This window comes from Centroberyx affinis, unplaced genomic scaffold, assembly GCF_046629955.1.
Source record: "Centroberyx affinis isolate AG114_WGS23_722 - 3 ecotype Tasmania unplaced genomic scaffold, CSIRO-AGI_Caff_v1 ptg002483l_1, whole genome shotgun sequence".
NCBI lineage: Eukaryota > Metazoa > Chordata > Actinopteri > Beryciformes > Berycidae > Centroberyx > Centroberyx affinis.
The window spans coordinates 79,277-105,621 of NW_027280713.1; the positions used below are offsets into that span (position 1 = coordinate 79,277).

The 26,345-nt window shown below is 40.5% G+C and overlaps 2 protein-coding genes across 2 annotated transcripts; both read right to left on the reverse strand.

Annotated features, from left to right (window-relative positions):
* Nucleotides 1-1,223: 1,223 nt before the first annotated feature.
* gtf3c5 (general transcription factor IIIC, polypeptide 5) lies at nt 1,224-13,489 on the reverse strand. Its single transcript, XM_071534071.1, has 11 exons — nt 13,172-13,489; nt 11,436-11,634; nt 11,134-11,329; nt 9,442-9,625; nt 6,667-6,771; nt 5,770-5,884; nt 5,236-5,316; nt 3,724-3,812; nt 2,653-2,735; nt 2,062-2,204; nt 1,224-1,560 (listed from the first exon to the last, which is right to left on the reverse strand). Exons 1-11 carry the CDS (start codon nt 13,394-13,396, stop codon nt 1,373-1,375), a joined length of 1,608 nt encoding a protein of 535 aa, XP_071390172.1. The 5' UTR covers nt 13,397-13,489; the 3' UTR covers nt 1,224-1,372.
* Nucleotides 13,490-18,831: 5,342 nt separating this feature from the next.
* On the reverse strand, nt 18,832-23,070 carry gfi1b (growth factor independent 1B transcription repressor). Its single transcript, XM_071534098.1, has 7 exons — nt 22,931-23,070; nt 22,359-22,459; nt 21,703-21,882; nt 21,354-21,583; nt 20,337-20,474; nt 20,071-20,236; nt 18,832-19,504 (listed from the first exon to the last, which is right to left on the reverse strand). The coding sequence occupies exons 2-7, from the start codon at nt 22,450-22,452 to the stop codon at nt 19,326-19,328; spliced, it is 987 nt and encodes a 328-aa protein (XP_071390199.1). The 5' UTR covers nt 22,453-22,459; nt 22,931-23,070; the 3' UTR covers nt 18,832-19,325.
* Nucleotides 23,071-26,345: the final 3,275 nt, after the last annotated feature.

A 26,345-nucleotide genomic window follows, 5' to 3' on the forward strand; every position in this document is an offset into this window, starting at 1 on the left:
ATATTTACTGTACTTAGTGATAAAAGTGGTTCTGATTTTCCCACATCCCCATAGAGAAGAACAGCAGACATTGACCTGGAAGAGCATCCTTTGGGCCGAAAGGAAGATCAGCATAAGGGAATAAATAGGGATTCTGTCCTTCAGTATGAAAATATATATGTATTTGTGAACCCCTTGACTCTCTTACTCTACAAAATAATTTAAATTGATTTAAATGTTTTTACACTTTCTTCTCTAATTTTACCATGGAAGTCAAAGGAGAAACTGGACAGGACAAACCTAGTTAAAAAGGTGCAACCTATGTATTTTTACATACTCAAATGGCAGTGATTCGACTCCAATGCCATCCCGGAGTGAACCCTACATTTACATATACATACATACAGTATATGTACATATCACATGTACATTCAACTCTAGACTCACGTTTGCTGAATTAGAGACCATCCTACACACTAAAATCCTACTGAAATGTATTTAAGAGAAATATGGTTGTTTTCATGATGCTATCTTAGCCATGACTCTCTTAGAAAAAAGGAGATTCTTTATCTCCATGGGGCGACCTGGTTAAATATATATTAGAACATTATATTGTTTCATTCTGCGAAACATCTTTTGCTCAGACAGCTTTTTCTGTGAAAGGAGCAAAGTCCTGGAACTCCCTACTGATCACTTGAAATCTGCTGCAAACTTCACCACTTTTAAGAGTTACCAAATCCTGGTTAATTCACCAACAAACTTGTACTCATGTCTAGTTTTCTGCAGTTATGTTACTACTAAATGTGCATTTTATAGTATCTTGTACTGAGTTTACCTTTTTTTTTTCTTTCTCCTTCCTCCTTTCTTTCCTTTTTTTTTTTACCTTGTGCTCTATTGTATCTTGCTGTACTCGGTTTACCTTCTTTTTACCTTACTGTTTTAATCTCTTATTCTCACAAAAGCCCTTCTAGGGACGGGTGTTGCAAATTAGCATCCGCTATAAACACTATGACACTTGCATCGGATAGCCGTTCTTAGTTTGTCTATGTATATTGCATCTGTCCCTATCAAATAAACCATAAATAAATAATAAATATGTGACCTATAAAGATGATTTCCAAGATTTTTTGCTATGACCATGTTGTGCTGAAATGGTTTGTGGGTCTCAAAGATTCTGAATGTCAACAAATAACAGTAAACGGCTTCTTTAGGTTGCCAGTGCATAACCAAACAGAGATGAGATATTTCTTATTCCACTGAGTAGAGAAACTACCATTTTTTTTTTATTTACACCGGTAAAAGTCAAAACATAGCACATTTTACAGAAAAGAGTCGCTAACTTCAAAATATTATACTCTTGATACATTTCACTAAAGTACTTAAATGTCCATTTTCAAATGTAATCCAACATTTCTGTCTCCATCTCATTTTCACTCCCCTCCGACGGGTGAAATTCATCCTCCTCATCCTCCTCTTCATCCTCCTCATTGTTGTCCCCCTCTTCCACCGGTTCAGCGACTTTCGCTCGGGGTCTTATACTCAGGCCAGCTCGTCTGCGCTTCACAGGGAATTCTGGCAAACCTGGGGAACACACGTAACATTAATTGGCAAAATAATAAACCTACAAGTTCACACAATTTACAGAGCGGAGTTGTTGGTCCTTACAAAACTACCTTCACTTCTCACAGAGCACACTTTTGGTCATGTTTTGTCTAGGGTAAGAGGAAAGGGCTTTATCAGTGTGACTGACTGGCCTGGTTGAGTAGTTAATGTGACCGCACACCTGGGGATCACAAAGAGGACACAGTATTCATGAAATACACATGTAGAGAAAGCCTGAGGAGGAAAAGCTTGTGGAGTCAATTCCCTTTCATGTGGGAAGAAAATAGTTTTGTTTTTGTTAATGTTTTTTTGTCATGTTTAAAAAAAAAAAGTTTGCTAAAAAAAAGAAGGTTTCGCAGTTTGTGTAATCTCTAGTTAAAGAATAAACGCTCTATCTATCATGTACAATTTCACTCTGCCAATTGATTCAATGGACCGTGACCCTGGATGAGGGCAGGAGGCTGGCGGACGCTTCCTTACTTGGCCTCTGGGCCCGGATGACCTTCTTGATCATGGCCGATATGATGTCCCTCAGGTCGTCGGTGGTGCCGAGCAGACACCAGCCGTCCCTCTCGTCACATTCCTTCTCTTTCCCGTCGTTCCGCTGAATCACTTCCCGTATACTGGAGACAGACACACAGGCGCATTAACACCCAAACCACAGTAAGAGTGATAGATGGCTGTTTTCATCAGAGTCCGAATTATAACAAAATCAGAGGAAACAGGCCATGATACCTGGCTCTTGTTTATTTACCTATCACTTCTCTGTTGTATATAGATATTGAAGGGACAATATTTTTAATATTACTGGTTGCTTGTGATGTTAGAAATCTAGGAATTAAAGATTACAAAACTGCTGCACTCAATGTAAATTGCTCTGGGTTACAGTTTTATCTACATGCCAAAAATGTAAAATGTAATCTACAATGTAATGATTTGAGTATCATTAAATGAGGGGATACCAATACCATTATCATTACTGCATATTCAACACTTTAGATAGAGAGATTAGTAAACATATTGGCGGTCTCTGCTGGAAAGGACTAATGCTTGTTCAGCACTGTATCGTACCTTTCCACGTCCAAATCACACAGCTGGTAAAACATCTGTCTGTGAGGAGGCAGCATGCCCTCTTTGAAGATGTAGGACGACTCCTGGAGAGGGGAAAGAAAGGTTACTGTCAAATGCTAATCCAGTATAGGGTTCCTACACATTCTGGCTGACAACATTTCCATAACCATTCCATATAATGCAGTTTGATCAATCTCTTGACCTTCCATTTAATGACTTTCTCAGTACACTTCATGAAGATGGGACATCAAAGTAGATAGTAAAGTCTGCACACTATCTAATGTTCCCACTGTGTATTTATTAACACCTACACAAGCTCTTTTCTCCCTGATGACGGGACATTTCTTCTCTCCAACAGCACTTTAACCTTTAAGCTGAAGTTCAGTTCAACTATTTGATTCATATCCTCTTTCAGTCTCACCTTTCTGCATCCAAAGTTACCCACAAGTGAAATGGTTTTTTTTTAGCATAACATATGTTATTTGTTGGACTCTTTTATCACAAGTGCCTTATAGCAGTGATTCTCAACCCTTTTTCATATCAAGGACCCCAAATTTGGTGAGATTTTGTCTCTCGGGCCGAAATTTGAGAATATTTTTATTGTTAGATAGGATTTTTTCCAGAATTCAGTCTGTATTGTAGCTATCTGTATTGTAGGTAGAGACAGTGAAATTATGATCAAAATAGTCAATCTTCTACATTCTCTAATTGTGTTAACGTCTTGTAAATGAAATAATGGTGAAGTTTAACAATTCATAAATTTTCTGTGGACCCCCTGGAACCTCCTCAAGGACCCCTGGTGGTCCACGGTCCCCACGTTGAGAACCGCTGCCTTATAGTACCATGAGTATCAGCAGTGTTAGTGCCATTGAGCTACGGGGGATTGAAGCCCCTGACTCTGACAGTGTTGGTGCCATGCTCCAACACCTATACAGGACCACAGGTAAGTTATTATTCCTTCAAAGTTCGCTATATCCATCAGCAGCGAGGCGTGACATTAAACATCATTTCAACCAATCTAGAGTACCTTTTAGACATGTATCACTTTAATGGACTAGAAGAGTTACTGACCTTTAGTTGGTACTTGACTGGGATCGGCTGCCGACTGGTGCTGGGACCTTCCTGAGCTGGAAGCTCCATCACACTAGCTGGCTGCGGAGCTGGAAAACAAAACATACAGCAGTGTTTTCCACAGTTTGTCAGTTCACTTCAGCGGCAGCGGGGGGGTGGAGGGAGGTAGTTATTGATGATTTGTTATTGAAGTTTTATTCAGCGAGCCCAGTAACTCATATTTTTTCCAGGCACTAAAGTCTCTCAGTGTGGTATAAGCTGAGGCATTGAAACATTAGCTGGCTATTACACTTCCATCTGATTATTGAGACTATGCTTCATGCTGTCTCTCCATTCAGTTTGTGTTGTGCACATAGGCGCTATGAATTATGGTTATTGTAGTTCACATGCTTCGGAGGCATGGCAGCATTAAATCTTAGTTTAATGCTTGGTTGATGGTTGGTTTGTCCCAACTACATTGATCATCCAATCAAGTTTGTCGGACAGAATCCGCCCGAAATAACTGCCGGTGGATAGGCTTGCATCCAGACCTCTATGAATCGGCATGCAAATTCAAAAACTGCTTAACACTGCAATTCATAGAGGCTGGACACCAGCCAAATCCAATGAGGTTTACTAAAGGGCATTGGCCTGCCCTGTTCACTGACGGCCATTTTTATCTACAAGGCCATTACAACAGCGAGACTTGACAGTTTCATGCATGTATTATTCATGCATCATGGCACCCAAAATGGTGCCATGATGGTTGGTTTGTCCCAATTACACTGATCATCCAATCAAGTTTGTCGGACAGAATCCCTCCGAAATAACTGCCGGTGGATAGGCTTGCATCCAGACCTCTATGAATCGGCATGCAAATTCAAAAACTGCTTAACACTGCAATTCATGGGGGCTGGACACCAGCCAAATCCAGTGAGGTTTACTACAGGGCATTGGCCTGCCCTGTTCGGCCATTTTTATCTACAAGGTCATTCTGCGATTGCCTCGTTTCATTTGTGCACTTGTACCTCAGAAGACCTTGGGTGGAAATGACTGTTTACAACCACAGGAAAAGTTTTTGTTATCTATCTCTATTCAGTTCTGTAAGGTCAGAACTGATTTAGGCAAAAGTTATTTAATGTATTCTGCTATATTTTCATGGAACTCACTGCAAAATGATTTAAAGCTATAGGAGATGGTTTCTCTTGGTGAGCTTAACCTGATAATGAAAGATAGAGTCAGTAAAGAACTGTAAAGGCTTTATTTAGTCCTGATTTAAATAGGTTTGGCCCTTGAGTGAGATGATTTGCTATTGGCCTCCTGCCTTTGTGAGGAAATTTACAGCAAAAATTGCATTTGCTCTTATCTTTTTATGTGCTTTTGTTTACACTTTGCTTTATACACTGGCGCATGCTTGTCTGCAACTTCTATGTTTGTCTTGACGCCGGTCTCTTGGCCTGGTGTCCCTTTTAATATCAACTGGACTACATTGATAAATAAATTAATACATTTAAATGAATTGTAGGTTCTCACCTGCTTTGTTGAATGTGATAGGCAGGGTGTAGTCAAGGGAGCTCCTCTTGGCTTTCACTGGCATGTCACTTACTGAATACCCTACAGGGAGCAAAAAGAGGGACAAGGAGTATCAGGCAAAGAAGGGGAATTCCACTAACATTTACATTTTGATTGTTCTTCCACAAACGTAGATCTTTCATGAAATCTAACAATGTTTCCATTGTTTTGAACTTGAGTTCACATCATCAAGGAAAATTTAATTCTACTGTATCACTGAATTGCACTGCCTAAGAAGATTTTATGGAAAAATGCAGATGTTTACAGGGCAGACGGACTAGATGAAATTTACTTACAACCATTTTCATGCAATTCAATTCAATGATGTCACAGTACTGCATTTTACATAATCTTGAGAACTCACAAATCAAAATGCATAACAAATCTGAATAAAATTAAGTGATAAATACATTTTAGATGTACCAATTAGATGTACCCAATTCCTTATTAATAACGCCTCCCCCACCCCACCCCACCCCACCCCCCGTCTCTCACCATGCTTGGTGCTGCAGCGGATCCTGAAGTCCAGCATCTGGTATTTCTTGGAGTCGGGGGACTTTCGGGGGTCATAGCCCAGCCTCACCCACAGACTTCTCCAGGGTCCTGTCACCTACAAAAAAAACCTCAGCTATTTAAATTTGGGCAAAAAAAATGAGTGGATTGTAACCTGCCACTTCATTTAATTTCTTCTGTAATTTCCAATGGATTCCATTATTCCATTACAACAGACAGCAAACTATTCATAACACTTTACAAATATATATCTGAAATAGGGAGGGAATATTGAATATAGCTACACAGAGTGATACATAGTCTACTGTATATCATATGTCTGTCCCTTTGCACAGTATGTGAGGTCTTTCTGTTGTGGGCAATTATACATTTTGGAGCAGGGTCTGTTTTGTTTATGTGTAGTGTATGTGAGTTTAGGTCTGATCAATAAATTGCCCATAGGCATGAGTGTGTTTGTGTCTAGTATGGTATATGACATGTACATGATACTATGTAAAGCCCTTTGAAACATGCTTGAGATAATGGGATATATACATAAACAAGACTAGACTAGACTAGACATTCCCGCCCCCTTTTTCCTCAAACATCTAAGCCAGGTTTCTATTGTAAGCACTCACCCTAGTTCAAATAACACAAGGGCTTGTATATTTACTATAAATGGCAAATAAAGTGATTAATTTTATGCCCATTTTATGTCTAAAACATGCTTTTGTTCAGCTATTGCAGATAAATACCTCACTGACGCTAGTGCAAGTATTCCTAGCACTCATTTTTCATTAAAAGCTTCATTATTTATAAGTTTAAATCAGGGAAAATGTGATGGAGGAGAGCAGTCATTTATTTCTTTGACCTGACACCTCGTCTGTCCCCTCAGCTCACCATGTAGTAGGCAAAGACAGGCAGCAGCAGCTTCAGCTTCTCAGGATGAACGTCGATGTTAGCCTTGACCGCGTTCCGGGACCAGATGGGTCGGCTCTCAAACATCTAGCCCCAAAAAAAGTTTGGTTTGAGATAAGATAAGAGCCCAGGAAAGAACGATCAGTCATTTGTCCATTACATTATATAACATTATTTTCCAACTTCAAGCAGGCTGCAACTCTCTCTCTCTAACAACTGTTTATTATGATGTTTTGGGCAAGATTGGTGATCGAAAATGAATTAAAGTGGAGACAGGTGGGACAGCCGTACATGGCAGTCACTACATGACAAAAATGCCCCAAAAAATGGCCAAAACACAGCCTTCACTGATGGAGGCATATCAGAATCAAAAGCACCGCCTTGTAGATAGGCAGTTCAAATATTATCTTTAGTTTCTCAAAAAAAAAACACAACTCAAGCAACATTGTTTTTTACTGCATTTTCTTATTCTATTAGTCTATAACAAAAGAAGAAAATGGTTTTAAGATAAATTTGAGTGGATTTGGCATAGTTACTTCAGTTTCACTTGGGTCACCAGGAAAACAATCTCATGATAGAGGCTGACGGTTTTATTTTTACCTGAGTTTAGACTGATTATTGAAAATTAACCCAAAATAAAATTGTCTCGAACTGAATGTGAATAATAATAATAATCATAATAATAATAATAACTTTATTTGTATAGCACCTTTTAACAAGACTGTTTACAAAGTGCTTCACAGAATAGAAAGGCATAAAAACAAAGAAATAAAAGTAGTAAAACAATAAAAACAATAGTAAAAAGGACAACAAAGGATAAAATTTAAATACACAGAAGTAAAAGAAAAAAAAAACACTAAATACATGTAAACCAATTTACCACCACCTAATTAAAAGCAATGGTAAAAAGATGTGTTTTAAGATTGTTCTTTAAAGTGCTGAGTGTGTCAGTGGCTTATCTGGGAGGGAGTTCCACAGTGTAGGTCCAAGGTAGCTAAATGCTGACTCACCACTCTTAAGCCTAATTTTAGGGATGGTCAGCATACTGCTATTGGATGATCTAAGTGATCTACATGGTACATATCTCACTATCATATCGCTAAGGTAGGGTGGGGCGAGACCATGAAGACATTTGAAAACTAATTAGATGATCTTTAAAATCAATTCTGGAAGATACAGGTAGCCAATGAACGGGTGTAATGTGGTCTCTCAGTCTAGTGCATGCTATTATTCTGGCAGCGGCATTCTGAACTCTTTGAAGAGTAGTAATTGAGTTCTTGGGTAATCCAGATAGGAGGGAATTACAGTAGTCTAGCCTGGTTGTCACAAAAGCATGCACAGGTTTTTCAGTCATCAGTGGAAAGTAGGGCTGGGCAATATGGTTGAAATCAATATCATGATAATCATAAGGATTTTTCTCTATGTTAATATATATCACGATATGGTTCATGTATGCAAAATCATGTTAAATAATCAAATTAATGTTCATCTCATTGAACCGAATGGTAATGTTAAGTGTGGTGTCAAACAAAACAGAAATATTCAAATAATATTCCTAAGTAAAATTTGCTTGTCATCATCAATTTAGACAGCAGAAATGTGTGTCACGATATTAAAATATCTTCATATCATCACAATATGATTCCACTGAAAGACAATAAACGATAATATTGAATTATTGTCCAGCCCTAGTGGAAAGCATGTCACGGACCTTAGAAATATTACGTAAATGAAGACCGTTTTGCACATGTTACTTTTGCACACATATACTTCTACAAGTATAATCTGTGATTAGATTGTACTCCTACATGTGTGTGCAGTCAGTAAGTCAGACTGGCCAGTGCCTGCACACTCAAACTGCCTCTTAAAAAGGAAACAGTCTCATGAATAGCAAAATTCAAATGTTTTTGTGGTGATCTAGTGAGCAAATACCAGCGAGGGCAAAAATGAGTGACTCATGGCACTGGCTTGATTTTATGGGGATGCAGATTATTAAACTGCGGTTTAATAAACCATGGTAGGTAAATAGACTGGAATTTTTTTACCTCGGTGGCTTGGGGGAAATAAATATCTGATATGGTGGTTCAAAGTGGAATAAATTTCAGCAACATGCTCAGGCAAAAATTGCAGTTGCCCTCAGGTGATCAGGCCCTAAGAAATCTGTTTATTTCCCAAATTCCAGGCCCTACACTAAGCTGCCATCCTCCATGCAGAATTTATTATAGCATTCAATAGGAAAAAATAAGCATCACACTCAACCAGGACTCCTTTTCTTCGACTTACTAGGGTGTGTGTGAACTGCAAAATACAAGTAGTCTGCACAACCAGACAAGAAACGTCTGAAAAACTAAAAGAATTCTTCAAAAAGTCTCTTCTTTTTATTGAGAACAGCACAGAGGAGGGAAAAGAATGGCACAAACACGTCGGCCTAAGCCTTCATCTGTGTTCATTGCAACTTTGTGTGCCTGGAGGCTGGAGAGGCTTATAGGCAGCCCGTCTGTATTTCTGGACAGACTTGATTGACACTGCATGATATTGTTCCTTGGTATAAGCTCACTCTAAGCTGAAGTAACCCCAATTTTACCACCCAAAATGGATCCTTTCCAAGTGGCAGATTAAGACAGTGAACATTCATCTGCTGTGGGCATGTGACCCTGGTGAGCAGAGGATATGTTGTTCGAGTCTGACTGACAGCAAGTTCTGCATAAAAAGTGCTTTCCAGTGGCCAGACACCATGAGCTACACAGACACACTTACCTTCCTCAGGTGTTCCTCAGCCTGTCTGTCACACTCCTTGATGCAGACTCTTTCCCAGTTGACCTTGGCAGCCTCCAGGCACTCGGAGGGCACCGTGGGGTCCAGGAAGCTGATGAAGATGGTGTTGTGGGGCCGGCGGGCACGATTCAAACCAATAAAATTCTCCTTGGTAATGGGTACTTGGCTATGAACACACACACAGAAAAAAGGCAAATGTTACAAAGATCTTTCTTGATTTCTACATCTGTATCACAGTGACATTTAAAAGATATCTCAGTAAAAAGAAGCTTGCGTAATCCATTTACAAATACACATGATCAGACATAACTATCCCTTGTGCCGTTTTGGTTAGGCACCTACGTAGAAACCTGAATATTAAATATTAGAGGGGAGTGCGATGAATGAGTGCGGGTATGTGAGTGAGTTGTCAAATGGACACCTTCACCTTCCTAGAAGATATTCTATTAAATTAGGCCCATGACACCACCAGAAAGCCAATCAATAAATTCTGGGATCCCAGAACCACACACCTCTATACTACTTTTCAGCACTGATCGGCCCTATACTCACCTATAATACCCTGCCATTGCACTTGCACTTTAAATCTCAATCATAAGAAGGTAAACTGATGACACTTATGAACATTCCTGCAAGAATACAGGAATTATCTCAGTTAGACCAGTTACTGTGTGGGATAAATACGCTGATGAGTAATTATGACTACTGTTGAAAAGTAACAACTATTCTCAGAAAAAGAGCCCACAGAGCAATTTTACATTGATTAGCCATTTAAAAGACATCTAAAAAATTAGGCTACATAGGGTTTAAAATAGAGCTGCAACGATTAATCGATTAGTTGTCAACTATTAAATTAATTGCCAACTATTTTGATAATCGATGAATCGGTTTGAGTAATTTTTTAAGAAAAATAAGTCAAAATTCTCTGATTCCAGCTTCTTAAATGTGAATATTTTCTGGTTTCTTTACTCCTCTGTGACAGTAAACTGAATATCTTTGGGTTGTGGACAAAACAAGACATTAGAGGACGTCATCTTGGGCTTTGGGAAACACTGATCGACGTTTTTCGTAAATTTCTGACATTTTATAGACCAAACAACTAATCGTTTAATCGAGAAAATAATCAGCAGATTAATCGACAATGAAAATAATCGTTAGTTGCAGCCCTAGTTTAAAAGTGAAAGTTTAGTAGACATCTGCGTCTTAGACTACTTCTTCTGGGGTAAATGACAAAAATAAAGTATTTTCTTGTACTTCTCTGGTGCATACTTTTGATATTCACAGCTGTTTATGTATTGTTTAAATATGTAATAATGGATTTACCACTTGGTCTAAAACTGGGCTGTACATTGACAAAAGGATTCTGGGCTATTTAACCACAGACACAAGGTTGAAATGACGTCTAGTGCTCAGTGACAGATGGAACATCCGAGACCGACAGCTTGCTGATAAATGAAATTCTGCATAGATCCAAGTGTGCAGATGTTCCGTCTCCGTTTCTGAGGATTTTGTCAGACTCCGGCACCGGAGCCGAGCCTTCAGCCTTCAGGGTGAGCGGTGGCTGTTCTACATTCTGACACCTAACAACTATTCAACAAGGAATTAGCAGAAAGCTCTCAGGTTGACTAAGCGAGCGACGCTTTCCCGGCTTTTCCCCACAGAGCCTTTACTAACTTGTGATGGATGTCCGGGCGGTAGAAATAATCCACGGGACTGTCGAGGCGGGAGAAGATGGGCGGGGGGAGGAAGAAAGGCATGGGCTGCTCAAAGTACTCCTGATTCTCCGACTTGCGGAGGATGATTTTGTCGTATAAGGATGTGTGTTTTCCATCTTCTGAATGCACGGCGAGGCACTGAAAGTCCGCCATCCCTAGAATAAATAAACACAACCTGTGAGATTCGTTTATCAAAACCTCCTTTGACTTTGAGCCACCAGAGGATTTCATATATGTGACGCCCCAAGGATGTGTCGCTACCTTGGAATTTGTATGTTGTTCCTATGACGCCAAGTATCTCCATGTGGACCTGAACGTCCTCGGGGTCCTTTTTTCGCACCCGCCGCCGCACTCTGAGCAGGAGGTTGCTGGACGGGAAGCGGTTGCCGCACAGAGAGTGGCAGAACGGGTCCTGGGGTCGGAAACGCAGCTCCAGCCGCCTGTTGGGGTGAGCGTAGGTCTGCGGGACACACAGGAAATACACAGGCATTAGACAAAGGCAGTTTAACTGTAGCCAGAGGTGAGGACTCAAGTCACATGACTTGGACTTGAGTCAGACCCGAGTCACAATTTTGATTGCTTGAGACTTGAAATCTTCCTCTGGTGACTTGGGACTTGATTTTTTTTTTTGCCTCAGCCCGCCCAAGGTTTCTTCCAAGTTTCCCTACTAAGGTTTTTCTTGGGAGTTTTTCCTTGTGTGCATTTAGGGTCTAAGGCTGGGGTGCCGGGTAGGTTAGGCTATGTAGAATAGGTATTGGATTGTTTGTCTTGCTAAATCTGCTCTTGCCTACCTGTGTTTTTTCTTTTGCTATGTTTGTCTTACATAACTTTGTTCACCATTGATTGTGTTTAGTTAGACCTAGCTAGACACACTCTCTGTAAAGTCCTCTGAGACATGCTTGTGACAAAGGGCTATATAAATGAACTTGACTTGACTTGATTTTGACTTGTACTTTGGTGACTTGAAAATGTTTCTAAAATCTTGACAAAAGATCTTGTGTTTGTGTAAATGACTTAGATTGAAAGTGATGAGATTTGTTCCAGCAGACGACTGAATTTAAATTCTGAAATTGTATGGAATGATTGAATTTATTGAAGCTGAAGCTGATTATAGAAATGAAACTCATGATGCTCTTACCAAGTTCTATCCTATTGCATCGAAACGTTCTGTTTTCTTTAAGATATTAAATTGATACTGGACTCTTGATTTGTTCTGTGTTCTACATTTAGACTTGGGGCTTGACTTGAGACTTGTGCCTCAAGACTTGAGACTTGACTTGGGACTCCAGCAAAGTTGGCTTGGTCACACCTCAGACTGTAACTGTAATGACAGTTTTGCCTGTGATATGTGAGACAGCAGACTATACACTAAACGACCTATAGGGTGGTGGGTGGCATCCTACTTTTGGAAAAACATATTGTCTGTTGTTACTATTGTTTTCTATATTCCTGCATTACTCTTCCTTAGTGTTTCAATTTACAGGCTGTGACATTTTTTTCTTATCTATCTATCAATCAATCTATCTATCCATTGTGGATGTTATGAGACAGAATCTCTTAGAATTACTAGCCTTTTCATGTTATATGGCTTGAAAATTACATGACTTTTTCCTCTTCCTCCCTCGTATTGGGGGTAGCAAACTTATTCAGTGTCTGCTTCATAAAGTTTCATAAAGTTAAATGTAGTAGTTTTTAAAGCATTTTTAGGGTCAAACAGAAGGAAATATAAATCCGATATTTTGACTGTGTCTGCGTGATTGTTGCTGATTTCGGAAAGAAAACATCGACCACAGAAACCAGATTGATTATAAAATTTGTAAAGATTTCTAAGACATCTCAAAGTGATTTTTCGACTTGAAATCGAATAACTAATTGCTTTCAAGCCCGTTTTAAAGGTCATTGAGTTTAGATAATACATTTTGAGACATTTCAAGACATTTTCTAACACCTGCATCATGTTATTGCACTCTGGCCCAGTTGCTGTCTGTTTGACTCACCTTGGACAATCCCTGTTCACCCCCAACAGTTTCCAGCATCTTGTCCACACTGGAGACAACCGCTGGATATTCAACACACACCAGTTTATTATCCAGGAGCTCCACGGAGGAAGAGCTGCCGGGCACACCGCCGTCATCTGAAGGGCTGCTGATGGTCAGCTCTTTCAGGGTGAAATTTAGCTTAATCTCCCTGGCATCTGACATTTTTGCTTTACAAATCCTCATACATATATATTTACGTAAACATATTGCAATTTTCAGGCAAGTTCAACACGCCCCGACCCTCCTTAGCTCTTCGGCGGCCAGATTACAGCAGCATGTGTGTGTGCCCAAGTGCAAAATAACGCCGGGTGGAAACGCTCGTTTGTACTTTTCGTTCCGCGTGATTTTATTCACCCAATAGGTTTTCGATACCGACTTGCGTGAACCTAACCACTCAAACAAATAAATTACATATCACCACATATCACCATATACATGAAAATATGAATTAAAAATAATTCATATTAATAATTTAAGTTCAATACTTTATTGCCGTCTCAACATGGTTGATTGGGATTTGCTTTGGTAAGCTCACTTAAAACAGACAGAGAGGGACAAAGAATGATTAAAATGAACCACAAGACGTAAAACACTTAAACACACAGAAAACAAGGTAAGACACAAGATAGAAGCAAATAAAATACCATAAAATGAAATAAAATACCACAAATGAAATACCATAAACTAAGACATATGAACCCTAAGGATAAAAACAGTATTAAAAACACACTCAACAAATATTGCACATTCACTTAGATCTGACAAATAGTATGTACTAATGTTATGAACTCAATGGGTTTACTGTAGTCTATGGTCTCGCCTTGTTGCTGTGTTACTCTGCAGTGCAGCGTCGGGCCACACGATGGCAGTGGAAAGCCAAACAAGATTCAAAGAATAAAGTTTTTTTGGGTTTTTTTTTTGCCCGTTTAAGGAATAGTCTGCAGCCTCCATGATTCCAGATGGCTTGTCAACTCTATGGTAGCCTAAATGTTTGGGGTTGCTCCCATATCAAAGTTAAATTACACAATAAAGTCTCATATACTCCAAACTCGAGCTTCCTCCCTATTTTTGAAGATGATAATATATATTTAAATGCTCCTTATTGCTCCCAAAGGCCCGCAGCAAGCATCTTCGTATTGGCAGAGGGAGTGAATCCACTGTTGTTGAATTATATGAGCTCAGTGAAGAGGATTTGTGTGCTGCTGTCCCTCCCAGACACTGTAAACAGACCGTTGTCCCCTTAGAGAAGAGAGGATATTCAGAAGAAATAGGTGTGCAAGTGTGTGTGTGTGTTTACCCAGATAAGTGCTATTAGGCAATTAAAGTCTGATATGGGGGTTTGTGTTTACTTTTATTCTAGTTTGTCCTCTTTACATATGCCTTTAAGGCAGTGCAAGACTTAACACTGGCTGTTAAAAGTTATATAACTCCTTGTCCACTTTTTCAGTCACTTTCCTTGGATGTTTGGGTGTTTTTTTGTTTTTGTTTTTGTTTTTTGGGTGTCAAACTTGACAAGTATAGGTCACATATGTAAACCACCCCCCATACACACACAAGCACACACACATATGTAGCCATTACAAGAAAAAGCTATAGGCCTATAAAATAACTTTACCAGTAATGATCACTTGAGATCATTACCATATGATATATTACCATATGCTTTACAAAAAAAGAAAAAAGGAGAGCCAGATAACATTTTTTAGTACTTCCGGTAAGGAGTTATGAAGTTCTGTGCTTTGTGGGAGGGAGATAGGGAAGAGGATAGAGGTTATGCATTGACTGACAATCTGTTGTGTGCTGTGGTGAAGTGAGGATGTCAAAGATCTCTCCCTCTCTCTCTCTTTGTCTTTCTTTTTCTCTCTCTGTCACTCTCTCTCTCTCTAGCCCTGGTCGCTCGGATTAGGCCGGTGCTTGGTGCTATCTGGGTCGAGGGCCTGTCCACTCCTCCCTGCCGCTGTGGTGGCGTGTTCCAACCGTTACAATGTGGGGCGGCCATGATAAGGCTATCACACTCCCTCCACCGCCTGGCGCACTCCGGAAAGCCTGCTGGCCCCAGATTTCACCCCCTTTTTTTCTCTCGCACTGTCTCTCAAGCCGCCTCACGCCCCGTGCTACACATCCCCTCTCCTGTCATCCCCTCTTTGACTCTCTCGTCTCTCGGTCTCTGCAGCCACCAAACCCCCCCACCCGGGTCCTGCAGCTGATTATGTGTCAGTTGGGAAGACATGTCCATATTTGGATGACAGGCAGCCAATGGGAGGGCAGGATGCCGCCTCTGTCATCCTGAACCACAACACTGTTACTGCTGTGTCACTGGCAATCAAGCTGGTATCACCGACATGACAGTCACGGATGTGATCATAGAACCGTTTCCTGTGTCCAGTCACAAAGAGGAAAGCTGCTGACAGTTTAGTTTTGTTTGTTTTTTTATTTGGACTATCCTGTCTGCTTCAGCAACATACAGTAGATTAGTGATGGATCATTGGCATGTTATTCAAAATGCCTCTGCAAAAACACAATTGCTTTCTTGTGTTTAGAATTATTTACTTTTCATTGATACTTGACGTGTCTATGCTTATTTTTAAATATATAACTTGTACTTTCTGGATCACTCCCGACAACATCGCTCAAAAATGTTTCAAAGTTTTCTGTCTGTATGTTTAGTGATGCTCCTCGCACCTCATAAATTTGTCAAAGAAAACCTTTAATCCTTTATAAATTCTCTGTTTCATCCTGGACTTTGTTGTTCCCCACTTTATTTCTCACCGATGAGTAATCGACTCCCTAAATTCAAATTATTATTCTCCCATTGTGTTGTATGGTTACTTTGCATAGTTTTGGACCTAACAAACTGATTTTGGTCTTGGTCTTTTTTCATTTTTGGCCTGATTTGATTAAAAACAGACATTGAGAACTGTTTCACAGCATACATAGAAATGTATAACATGCAGTACTGTGAAATACAATCTGGGGAGAAGAAAGTTTGCATCACATGTTGGGCAACAAGCAAGACATTTGAATGTAAAATACGTGGATTAGCTGACGTAATCAGATTAAAAAGTAGAAATAAAAAATAGGAATACAGACTGTGAATCTGAGTCTTACAACAGCACAGGTTATTTTTTGGGTCTAAAAGGAGTGTGTGGGTCCAAAATAGAGCCTGTTGGACATACAGGGTGTCACAAATACTGAGTCACAGGTATCTAATAACAGTAAGTAATAACACAGTTTCCCATGTCATTTCCTTGATCTTACTGGGAGACAGTCCCTCCTAGGGGATCCCCCCGCCAAATCTTCCGTGAATCTCCCATCAGCGCCTCAGGCCAGCACGCTCATTCACCCCTCAACCCTAGAGCACTTCCAGAGTACAGGCCAAGAGCAATTTGCATAGAACTAATTTGCAAGACAAATTCGGCTCTGTGCCCCGTCTCTCTTTGCCTGGTGTGTGTGTGTGTATGTGGGTGTGTGGGTCTGTGAGAGAGAGAGAAAGAGAGAGAGAGTGGTGCATTTGGATTGGTGTGTGTTGATTTTGAGAGACTGTGCAGATGTTTGAGTCTTGATTTTCTAATGTGTTGTGTGGTCTTGGCTGGATGGAACAGATTTGACTGATTTTTCTTGTTTTCTGTTGCTGTGGTTGTCGGGGTTGAGACTGTTTACGGTATCTGATCCTGACTGAGCCGTAACTTCACTGGTCAGGCAGCGGCTTGCAGGACGGCCCTCAGATTTCTGTCACACTGTAAACAAAACTGTTAAATATATTCAAATATGTCCCTGTTGTTGACACATGACACTGTTTTTCATATTAAATATCAGTCCTCATATGAAAACTGTGTTTGTTTCCTTTAATGGAGGCAACGCTCATGACTGTAGCCGAGCCTAACCGTGTCCTCAGTAACAGCTGAACAGTTACAGGGAAGAAAATCAGGTGAATTTGCAATTTTTAGGATACCACAACACCCCAGGCAAAATAGATATGCAAATGAAGGAGGAGTGGATAACCACATAAACATAACATTTCCAGCGCAGTCCTCAGCAGCCAGAACTGCTATTTTCAGTCACCTATCAGCTGCATGGATATCAAATTCTCCTACTACAAACAAGCTTCTCAAACTCAAACACCTGTACACTGATGAAACAATGTTTCAGGTGTGTGCGTGTAGACCTGGTTTCCTAATTTCCCCAGTTTTCCCCCGGGCGAGCCAAAGCACCACCCCTCCTTTTCAGGACCCATGTCCTGTTTGTTTAGTCCCGCCCAAGATGATCCTCTCTCCACCATTGGTTACCTGTGCAGGATTTTGATTTGCCCTGTCTCCTCACACCAGGATGCAGCAGGCCTAACTGTTCCAGAGGATCACAACGGACCCTGTTGCCCAGGTAATATCAACACAATTTGCATAGAGACCTCAGATTTGTTTACCAACTGAACGAGACAGTAAGCCTCATGCCTCTTCTATTCCCTATACAGACACTGATTTCTGCAGTAATGACTCCTCTGTGCACAAAATAAGTGAATGTACTTTTCACAGTTGTGCAGAAATCATGCTCCAATCCTTTCCTTTGTGTTTTCATATTCAGGAGCCGAAAGAACCCGACCAATCAGGATCCACTATACTGAGGAAAGGTCTTGCTGTTGTCACTGTGACGTTACACCAGGAGACGGTCAAGCTCGCCTTACAAAATCATGTCTGCAACACTGACGACTAGACACAGCACACGTCAGATTTAACTAGGCCAAGTGATGATCTGATTTGCCTGGAGCAGCTTAATGTCCTAACAGGTTTGGTGTTTGAGGAAGGTGGTGAGTCTTCGTGAGAGCCGCCATGTGTTTGTTGAAGTAAATCCAACAGAATGGCTGGGTGTGGTGATGGCAGTTTGACTAAGTAATCAATACTCTTTTCCCAACCTCTTATTGCTTATAGTTAATCCCAGTATCCCATCGGAGACAATACGCTTTAGCAGCCAAGCAGCTAAACGGGATGTATCCAAGGGGCGTGTGGTCAAAATTCATCACAGTCTGCCTGACACTTGGAGGAGGGCTTAGGCAGTTTGTGCAATTCTGATTTTACTGAGATTATAGAGTTGATTTTGCTATTACAGTAGGCCTAATGGTAACGTAACTATATTAAAGGGACTAAAATATCTAGTTTGTCAGTTGCCATTTATATAATTTGTAAAATAACCCTCTCTCTGAACATCTCCCTCTTACTTTCCTTGACAAACCATTCACCTGGTTTAGAGATGAGTTTCAGCATCGAATAGCTCTTTGGCCCGGTATTTGCATGGCGTTCCAGGTATATATTTGAATGCAGGATTACCCCAGTACACACTATCTCTGGTCCCACAAGAGATTTTCACCTGGGGCTACAGAGTCAGTTAGTTATTCCACATCCTGCTCTGACGGGAAACTGACACAGAAAAACACACAGAAAGAACCGAACGGAGAGAAAAGCATGTTTACAGTGTTCGTCATCTCATCTCACTAAACAAACAGCAAGTATATCACCTTGTAGTTTAAAGACCGAGAGCTACACTGTGTCACTGAAGTCACTGAAGCACTCTAAAACCAATGGGATCAGCAGAATAACCACAAAGATTTTGTTTCTGTTTTCAACCTTTATTTAATAAGCATTTATCAACTCACACATACTCCAGCCAAGTTATTTTACATTGCTCAACCATATCATATTTTAAATAAATTATACGAAACAAAAGACGCATTTTCTTGCGTGTAATATCAAACCCCCCTGTTGTTATATAGAACACATTTTGAATCCGCATGATGACAACACATCTCCCACTCATCCACATGTAAACACATCTCATGAGATGAAACATTAACTTAATATACAGGTTGAAGTAACTACATCTGAATCAACTATCAAGAGCAAATGTTAATTGCTTCTTTATACATATTAGCTTTTCGCTGGAGTTAAATTGCCTTCTCTCAAAATTTGATGTCACAGTTTGCTGTACCTTTGTACTTTATCTATAATGGCCATCCAAAAGACATCAATACCAGCTAATCGCTTTAGCAAAGTGCCGCTCTCCTCATCATCATCACCACACCATCCTCCTTTGAGATTGTTTTCTTGTAGGTGTCCTTTCTTCCTCACTTCAAGCCATGCTGGCTCTCGTGGTGCCGGCGGAGATCCACCTTGCGTTGGAAGCCCTTGGCACAAATCTCACAGCCAAAGGGTTTGAAACCTGTATGTTTCCTGCTGTGGGTAATGAGGTTGGAGCTTTGGCTGAAGGCTTTACCACACACTTGGCACTTGTGGGGCTTTTCACCTACGAAATAAAACACACAGAAAAACACCCCAATGAAGAATCCCCGTGTTCAGTGTATGGTTACATCAAATCTAGTATCAGTTTCAAATGATTTCTCTGCTTCTGTAAAATCTTCCAACACGTCACCTGTACCAGAAATGGTGCAGAGCGCCTGTACCATAAAGATAAAGTTTGTATTGATGTCCAGGGGCAAAGAATCAAGCCATTGTTCAGATTTGTCAAACATTCATTGCAACAAATGCCGACTGCATAGAGTTCCTTTCACAGAGGACTCCGCAAAGCAGGAAAACCAGATATGCAAATCCACAGGACATTTGTTTAAGTTTCTTTTTCTGATTTATCAGCAGTTATATTACTCTTGGAAGCAATTCCTGTTCGGTGCACCTGGAAAGCCGACGAGTACAGAAGCTGAACAGAAGTAAACAGTTTTAGGTGTCTTGTATTCTTTGTGTTAGTTGGTTACTGATAGAGCTGTGGCCGCCGCTGCACACTGATAATATGGCAGTCCGCTCTCAAATCATAATACACCGGATTTGTGTAAGGACACTGTATGTACTGTGACTTACCAGTGTGAATGTATGTGTGTTTCTTCATGTCAGATTTCTGGTGGAACCTCTTGCCGCAGTACTGGCAGGGGTACGGCCTCGTGTCCGAGTGGATGAGCAGGTGGGTGGAGAGAGTGGAAGAGCGCTTGAACGTTTTCCCACACATCTTGCACTCGAAACTTTTTTCCTGGTCAAAGACAAGTGCACCACCAGCATCACTCACACATTCAGCTTAACATTAAGGTGTCAGAGAAGCTGGTTGTATTCGTCGTTATTCGCTGACGTACCTGGGAGTGGACGTTCATGTGTTGTTCCAGACTGACGGCGTGGCCGAAGGTTTTCCGACAGATGCTGCAGCCGAAGGGTCTTGTTCCGCTGTGGGACCGCCTGACGTGCACCTCCAGCCCGTGAGGCGTGGAGAACACCTGCAACACAGTCAGAGCCAAGTCAATCAATGGAGTTTTTTTTGAAGATGTTTTTTTGGGGCTTTTTTGCCTTTAATATTACAGTTTACAGTAGAGATAGACAGGAGGATAGACAAGATTAAGAGAGAGAGAGAGAGAGAGAGAGAGCAGGATAACATGCGACAAAGGTCCCGGGACGGATCCAAACCCAGGACATCACGGTTACATGGCACAAGCCCTAGACCACTGAGCCACCAGGACCCCCCCAAAATATTGTTTTGATTATGCAACAGCTGACGAATCACATAACCTGTTGTCGCTGTCCCATGACAACCTTGTAAAGTGCCAACTTCAGTCGGGAACTAAGAAAACCAGCCTTGTTTTCAGCTTGACCACCATGTAGTTTTGAGTTTATCCAATGGTGTTTTGAAAGGGTTTCGTAAAAACCAAGGGGTTGAAGAATTCCCTCGAACTATAGAGGAGCATGTAACCCTTCAACAATAAAAAATGAAATTAACAAAGCTGTGTGTTAGATGCTTTTACTGAAAGCACTTTAAAGTAACATGAATGCCTATTTATCATCGGTGGCATGAGAATGGGAACTGGGAAAGTCCTATCAGAATCAGAATCCAATTAATCGCTGGATAATTTTATATATTACTAGGAATTTGGCTTGATGAGTTGGATATATATGAGAGAGAGGTAGAGAGAGAGAGAAAGGAGAATAAACAGACGTGTGCAGATAAATAAAGGTGGATGGTAGGAGAAGAGACACACAACACACAAATACACACAAGGCCACAAAACCCAGGCTGAATTCACACAGATATTCTACCATGAGGTGGGAAGTGTGGAGGAAGAACGGTGTACAGGTGTGCAGAGAAAGGCGTGTAGCCGTACCTTGTCACAGGTGATGCAGTGGTAGGTGTTGGATGTGGGGGAATAGTGCGTGCTGCAGTCCAGGGGCTGCTGGGGCTGCGGGCCATGGCTGATGTGAGCGCCATACAGGCTGCTGGTGTGCTGCAGGACAGTCGGGCTGAAACTCATCTGACGGAGCTCGTAGGAGGAAGGCACCGGATCCCATGCGTACGTGGGCTTGTAGTAAGGAGGGAACTCTGCCATGTGAGGTTCTGTCGACACACACAAACACACATAAGATACGCATTTTTAGATGTTTTACCTGTGGAAAAAGATGAAGAGGTAGGTAGGTTACATACAGTGAAGCATACTGTATGTATCGGCTGCTCACCAGATAGGTAGAACGGCTGTGTCGGGGCCACGGGGGGGTGGGTGGGCTCCAGGTGAACGGGTAAGGGGCATTCGAGGTCCTCCTCCTCCTTGTCAAAGGAAAAGCGGTCTGGGTGGGACGGCTGGCCCACTGACTGAGGGCTTTCTGGAGAGTCGACGCTCTGACCCTCTGATGGGACTTCTGCAAAGTCACAACAACAAACACAAGTTTGATTGAGTCATGCAAATGGCTTCTCTCTGTGTTGTTAGAATGCAAAGAAATGTATTTTTTCTTTTTTAAATGACCTGCCAGTTCCCCTTGGAAGACATTTTGTTTTCTAAATAAGAATTGCCTCAGCAGAAATAAACCTTGAAAGACTGGACTGAGACAGCTGTATTTGTTTTTGAGTTAATTCCTTTTGAATTAATGGCACATGCAATTTACCCTAAAGCCTAAATATAAATATCATATTTATATTTCTACATCTATCTACATGCATACATTTCTACATCAATCTATACATATTTAAAATATATGTAGATTATTAAACATTACAGGCTGTTATTATTATATAATGCACTAAAAGTGATGTATTTGGATACCAACTAATTTATTTGGTCTAACCATGGATGACTTTTACTTAAATTTTGAGGTTATATAGTCTTTTTTTGTCTTACCTGTATGTGTCGGGGCCTTTGGTTCGTCATCATATGATCGATGCACATTGTAAGATGTGCACCGTTTGTTTTTCACCAAAAAAGACCGTGGCATATTAAGGCTATCAGAAAAAAAAGGAAATTTTAGTTAGGCAGGTAACTATGGTAACGCTCAAAAGTTATTACGAATTATGTCAACAAGTCGCTGGTTTAGTTAGTTTTAGTAAGAAGACAAGAAGACAGGACTTAATTGAAACTCCCTAGCTACTGGGGGAAAAAAACTCATACTCAAAGTTCATAACTCTTTTACTAACTAATCTACTTGAAGCATTTATATTCCTTCAGTCTTTACTCGCAGGTAACTCTGTTATTATTTAATTTATAGCACGCTCCAATCCACATATTCTAGAAACTCATAGGTCGAACTGTGTATGCCTCGCTCAAAATTAAAATTCACACGGTTTAAATATTTCAGCAGTTTAAATAGCCTGCTATAATTTCTCCAACACTCAATTTGACACAAGTTTCACCCTCGCTGAGTTAGGACTTTATCATAGGAAACGACAGCCAACATCACCATACAAGCTACTCACCGTTAATTTGACAAATTGCAGTCCTTATTAAACGGGTAATAATTTCCCCAAGTCTGCTGTTAGGAGGAAAATGTGTCCTAAAATCCTTTCCCAAAAGTCAGAAAACCAAACCACTGTAAACCATCACACTTGTTGCTCTTTCTTTTTCTCCCCTCCCAGATTTTCAATCAGATAATTTCTCGTTGGAATCTGACTGTGGTTGCAACCAATGAGAAGGCCAACTAGCAGGTGGAAATTTGCGTAGAAAAACACAGGGCCTTTGCTGGCCCTGGAACAGTTACAAAGAGTCTAATCCTCTGAAAAAAAAAAAGTGTAATGTTAAAGGATACATTTGAGTTAATTAACGCTTTAAAGTAGAATAGCGCATAATTAGCCTATGTGTCATGCTAGGCAAAAGAAAGGACAATTTATTTTTACTCTTAGCAATAGCTGCGCTTTCAATAAGCCGTGGAAAATATGATTTAAAACTAATAAAAAATAAAAACTATGAAAATTTAAAGGAGCATCAACTCAAATCCAAAAAGTTACAAGTTACAATGTTTGATTTACAGGATTTACAGTTGCCCAAGTAAGGCTGTGTGAAAGATTGTGTTGTGTGCAAGATTTAAATAAGCAAAAGAAAATAAAAACTGCAGCACCTCCATAGATACACACACCGAACCAGTCTGCGAGATTAACCATGTTGACTCACTGTGTTTAAAGCGGGTCATTAATATTCATTAGTTCCCGACAGATTTCTTGACAGGATGGTTTACTGCCTTGCTAGTTCCTACTGGAGATGAAACATACAGGTCCGCTGCAGAGAGTCGCGCTATGTGACTGACTGAATTGACTAAATGGCTAAATTAATAGACTAACTTTAAAGTTTAGCGTAAAACAATCCTTTATATGCAAGATGAAGTTTCTCAACCTGTCAAATCCTGTCAAAGGAAATCCAGGCGAAGGACTGCAGTCGGGTCACATGAGAGAAGAGATACATGTGCGACATCTTGTGGCCGCTTGTAGAAACTGCAGGGGCGACGAGTCTCCTGACCAGAGGAGGGCAGACTACCAGAGAGAGGATGAACTCTGTCAAACCAAATGAGCGGAAACATTTGCTGGATATGATATGCTCCATTGACAGTGAATGGGAGACTGACTTTGTGGGCCCTGATAGTGACCTGCACGGGTTTTCTGTGCCACAGCAATGAGCAGATTAGGTTCTTGATATCAAGGTCCACTTTCCAAATGAATGAATAAATGAATGAATGAATGAATGAATGAATCAATCAATCAATCAATCAATCAATGAACGAATGAATAAGTAGACAGACAGATAGATAGATAGATAGATAGATAGATAGATAGATAGATAGATAGATAGATAGATAGATAGATAGATAGATAGATAGAAAGAAAGAAAGAAAGAATAGGTGGAAGGTGGATTCTCTGCTTACCTCCCTACTCCAAAATAACTATAGATGGGACTAGACTAGACTAGAATAGAATAGAATAGAATAGAAGGTGGATTCTCTGCTTACCTCCCTACTCCAAAATAACTATAGACTAGACTAGACTAGACTAGATTAGAATAGAATAGAATAGAATAGAATAGAACAGGTGGAAGGTGGATTGTCTGCTTACCTCCCTATTCCAAAATAACTATAGACTGTACTAGACTAGACTAGAATAGACTAGACTAGACTAGACTAGAATAGAATAGAATAGAATATTGCTCCCAGGGCATACACACAGAAACTAAAAGCAATGGAATTATCAAGTGTGACAGAAAGAAGCAAGTTACCATAGAGTTGTTATGTGAGTAGCCGTTTGTAAGGTAAATAGTCTCTGCAGTTCTGGAGGAGATGTATCTATATGTTATGGATGAAACTATAAGGGGAAGTGATGTGAAAGACTTTAAGGGTTATGGGGGAGAGACAAGGTAGATTATCTTGTGTTGTCTTGTTGGAGTTCCATGGAAAAGCTGCCTGAAATAGATACTTTGATTCATGAGCTACAATGTGAGAGCGTACGATCCACCTCTTCTGAGATGGTAGACATGTCAGATGTGTGGACATGTTTCTGCTGTTTGTCATGGGAAGCAGACATGTGCAAAGTGAGGAGGAGAACTTAGAGTACTAAGTTTTCAAATAATGTCAAGTAATGCAAATATTATTATATTAATAATAATAGTAATAGTAATATGCAGCCTAATGACAGGTAACAACATGAAAGAAATGTTCACATACTGAAATTATTACTGTATCTTTTTTTGTACTTCCATTCATATAGACTCATGCAGACTAACTGCATTGAGAAACAACTTATTTGAAACAAAGAAACAAATTACGGCCTGGAAACACACTTTTAAACCCAGACCTACATCTATTTCACTTCTCAGTTGAGCGTCGACTCTCACTGATAGAACAGTGCAAGTCGTGGATCGAAGTGGAAATTCCAGTTAATTAATACAAACATCATTTTGTAGCTAAGAAAAAAATAATGTTTCTAAGAAAGCACTCCATGTATTTTGTGACATAATCACAAAATACATGGAGTGCTTTCTTAGAAACATTATTTTTTTCTTAGCTTTGGGAAAATGGGAAATTGAAATGAAAACTTACTAAATCAAGAAACTACTTTGGTGGGGGTTCAATTTGATAATGCAATGTTGTTCAATTTCATGTTGCATTTCAGTTTATTCCTGTAATTCTTTGGATTGGATTATTTATTATTCTCAGTGAGAGGTCAGAAATGCAATTATATTGCATTTCTCCCTTGAAAGTGTATGTACATGCCAAACAAAACTCACCAGAAATGACTTTTTAAAGGGAGATTTTCAAAAATGTCTCAAAAATTGGAGCATCATGGCCCAGGACCCCTGTAGCATTTCGGGGGAAATGTCATTTTAAATATTAGTTTCATGGTATTTCTGCTTTATTAGACCGTTCACAGTGTAAGATGGGAGAGAGGGACAAGCAACAAAGATTTCAAACCCGAGACGTTGGCGCCTGAGCCAACTGAGCCACCAAGACAGACCAGGAGTTCCCCTTTTTTGAAAATTTAGCCCCAGCCCCTGTCAGAGTCACTGCCACCAGGGAAGAGTCATCTTCAGGAGCCAGACAGCGGCTCGGCTAGTGTGGCAGGCATAAGCCTCCAGCCTCCTCTCCACTGAGTCTGTCACAAGGCCTGGATATGTAGTTCTGAGGACGCATATCCAGGCCTTTAGAGACCCTGAAGACCGGCTGCCTGCCTCGCTCTGCACCGGCCCGTCCGCACCTTTTCAGCGGCCTCATTAGGGGCAAACTACACACACACACACACACACACACACAAACACATGGTTGCCACTGTGGTGAGATAGTTTCACTTGTTGCTGATGCAAATCAAATTGCTTCAATAATTTTCTTGAAACAAGTCTCATTTTCTCGATTGA

Bases quoted from the DNA above. Each gene is read 5' to 3' on its own strand.
- gtf3c5 (XM_071534071.1), bottom strand. From the start codon at position 13,396: ATGAGGATTTGTAAAGCAAAAATGTCAGATGCCAGGGAGATTAAGCTA. The intron at 6,772-9,441 runs GTAAGTGTGTCT...TTTTGGGGCTAG, and splicing joins CTGAGGAACACCTGAGGAAG to ATGTTTGAGAGCCGACCCAT. The intron at 1,561-2,061 runs GTAAGGAAGCGT...TGTGTTCCCCAG, and splicing joins CATCCGGGCCCAGAGGCCAA to GTTTGCCAGAATTCCCTGTG.
- gfi1b (XM_071534098.1), bottom strand. From the start codon at position 22,452: ATGCCACGGTCTTTTTTGGTGAAAAACAAACGGTGCACATCTTACAAT. The intron at 21,584-21,702 runs GTGAGCAGCCGA...GTGTGTCGACAG, and splicing joins ACAGCCGTTCTACCTATCTG to AACCTCACATGGCAGAGTTC. The intron at 20,237-20,336 runs GTACGTCAGCGA...GTCTTTGACCAG, and splicing joins ACATGAACGTCCACTCCCAG to GAAAAAAGTTTCGAGTGCAA.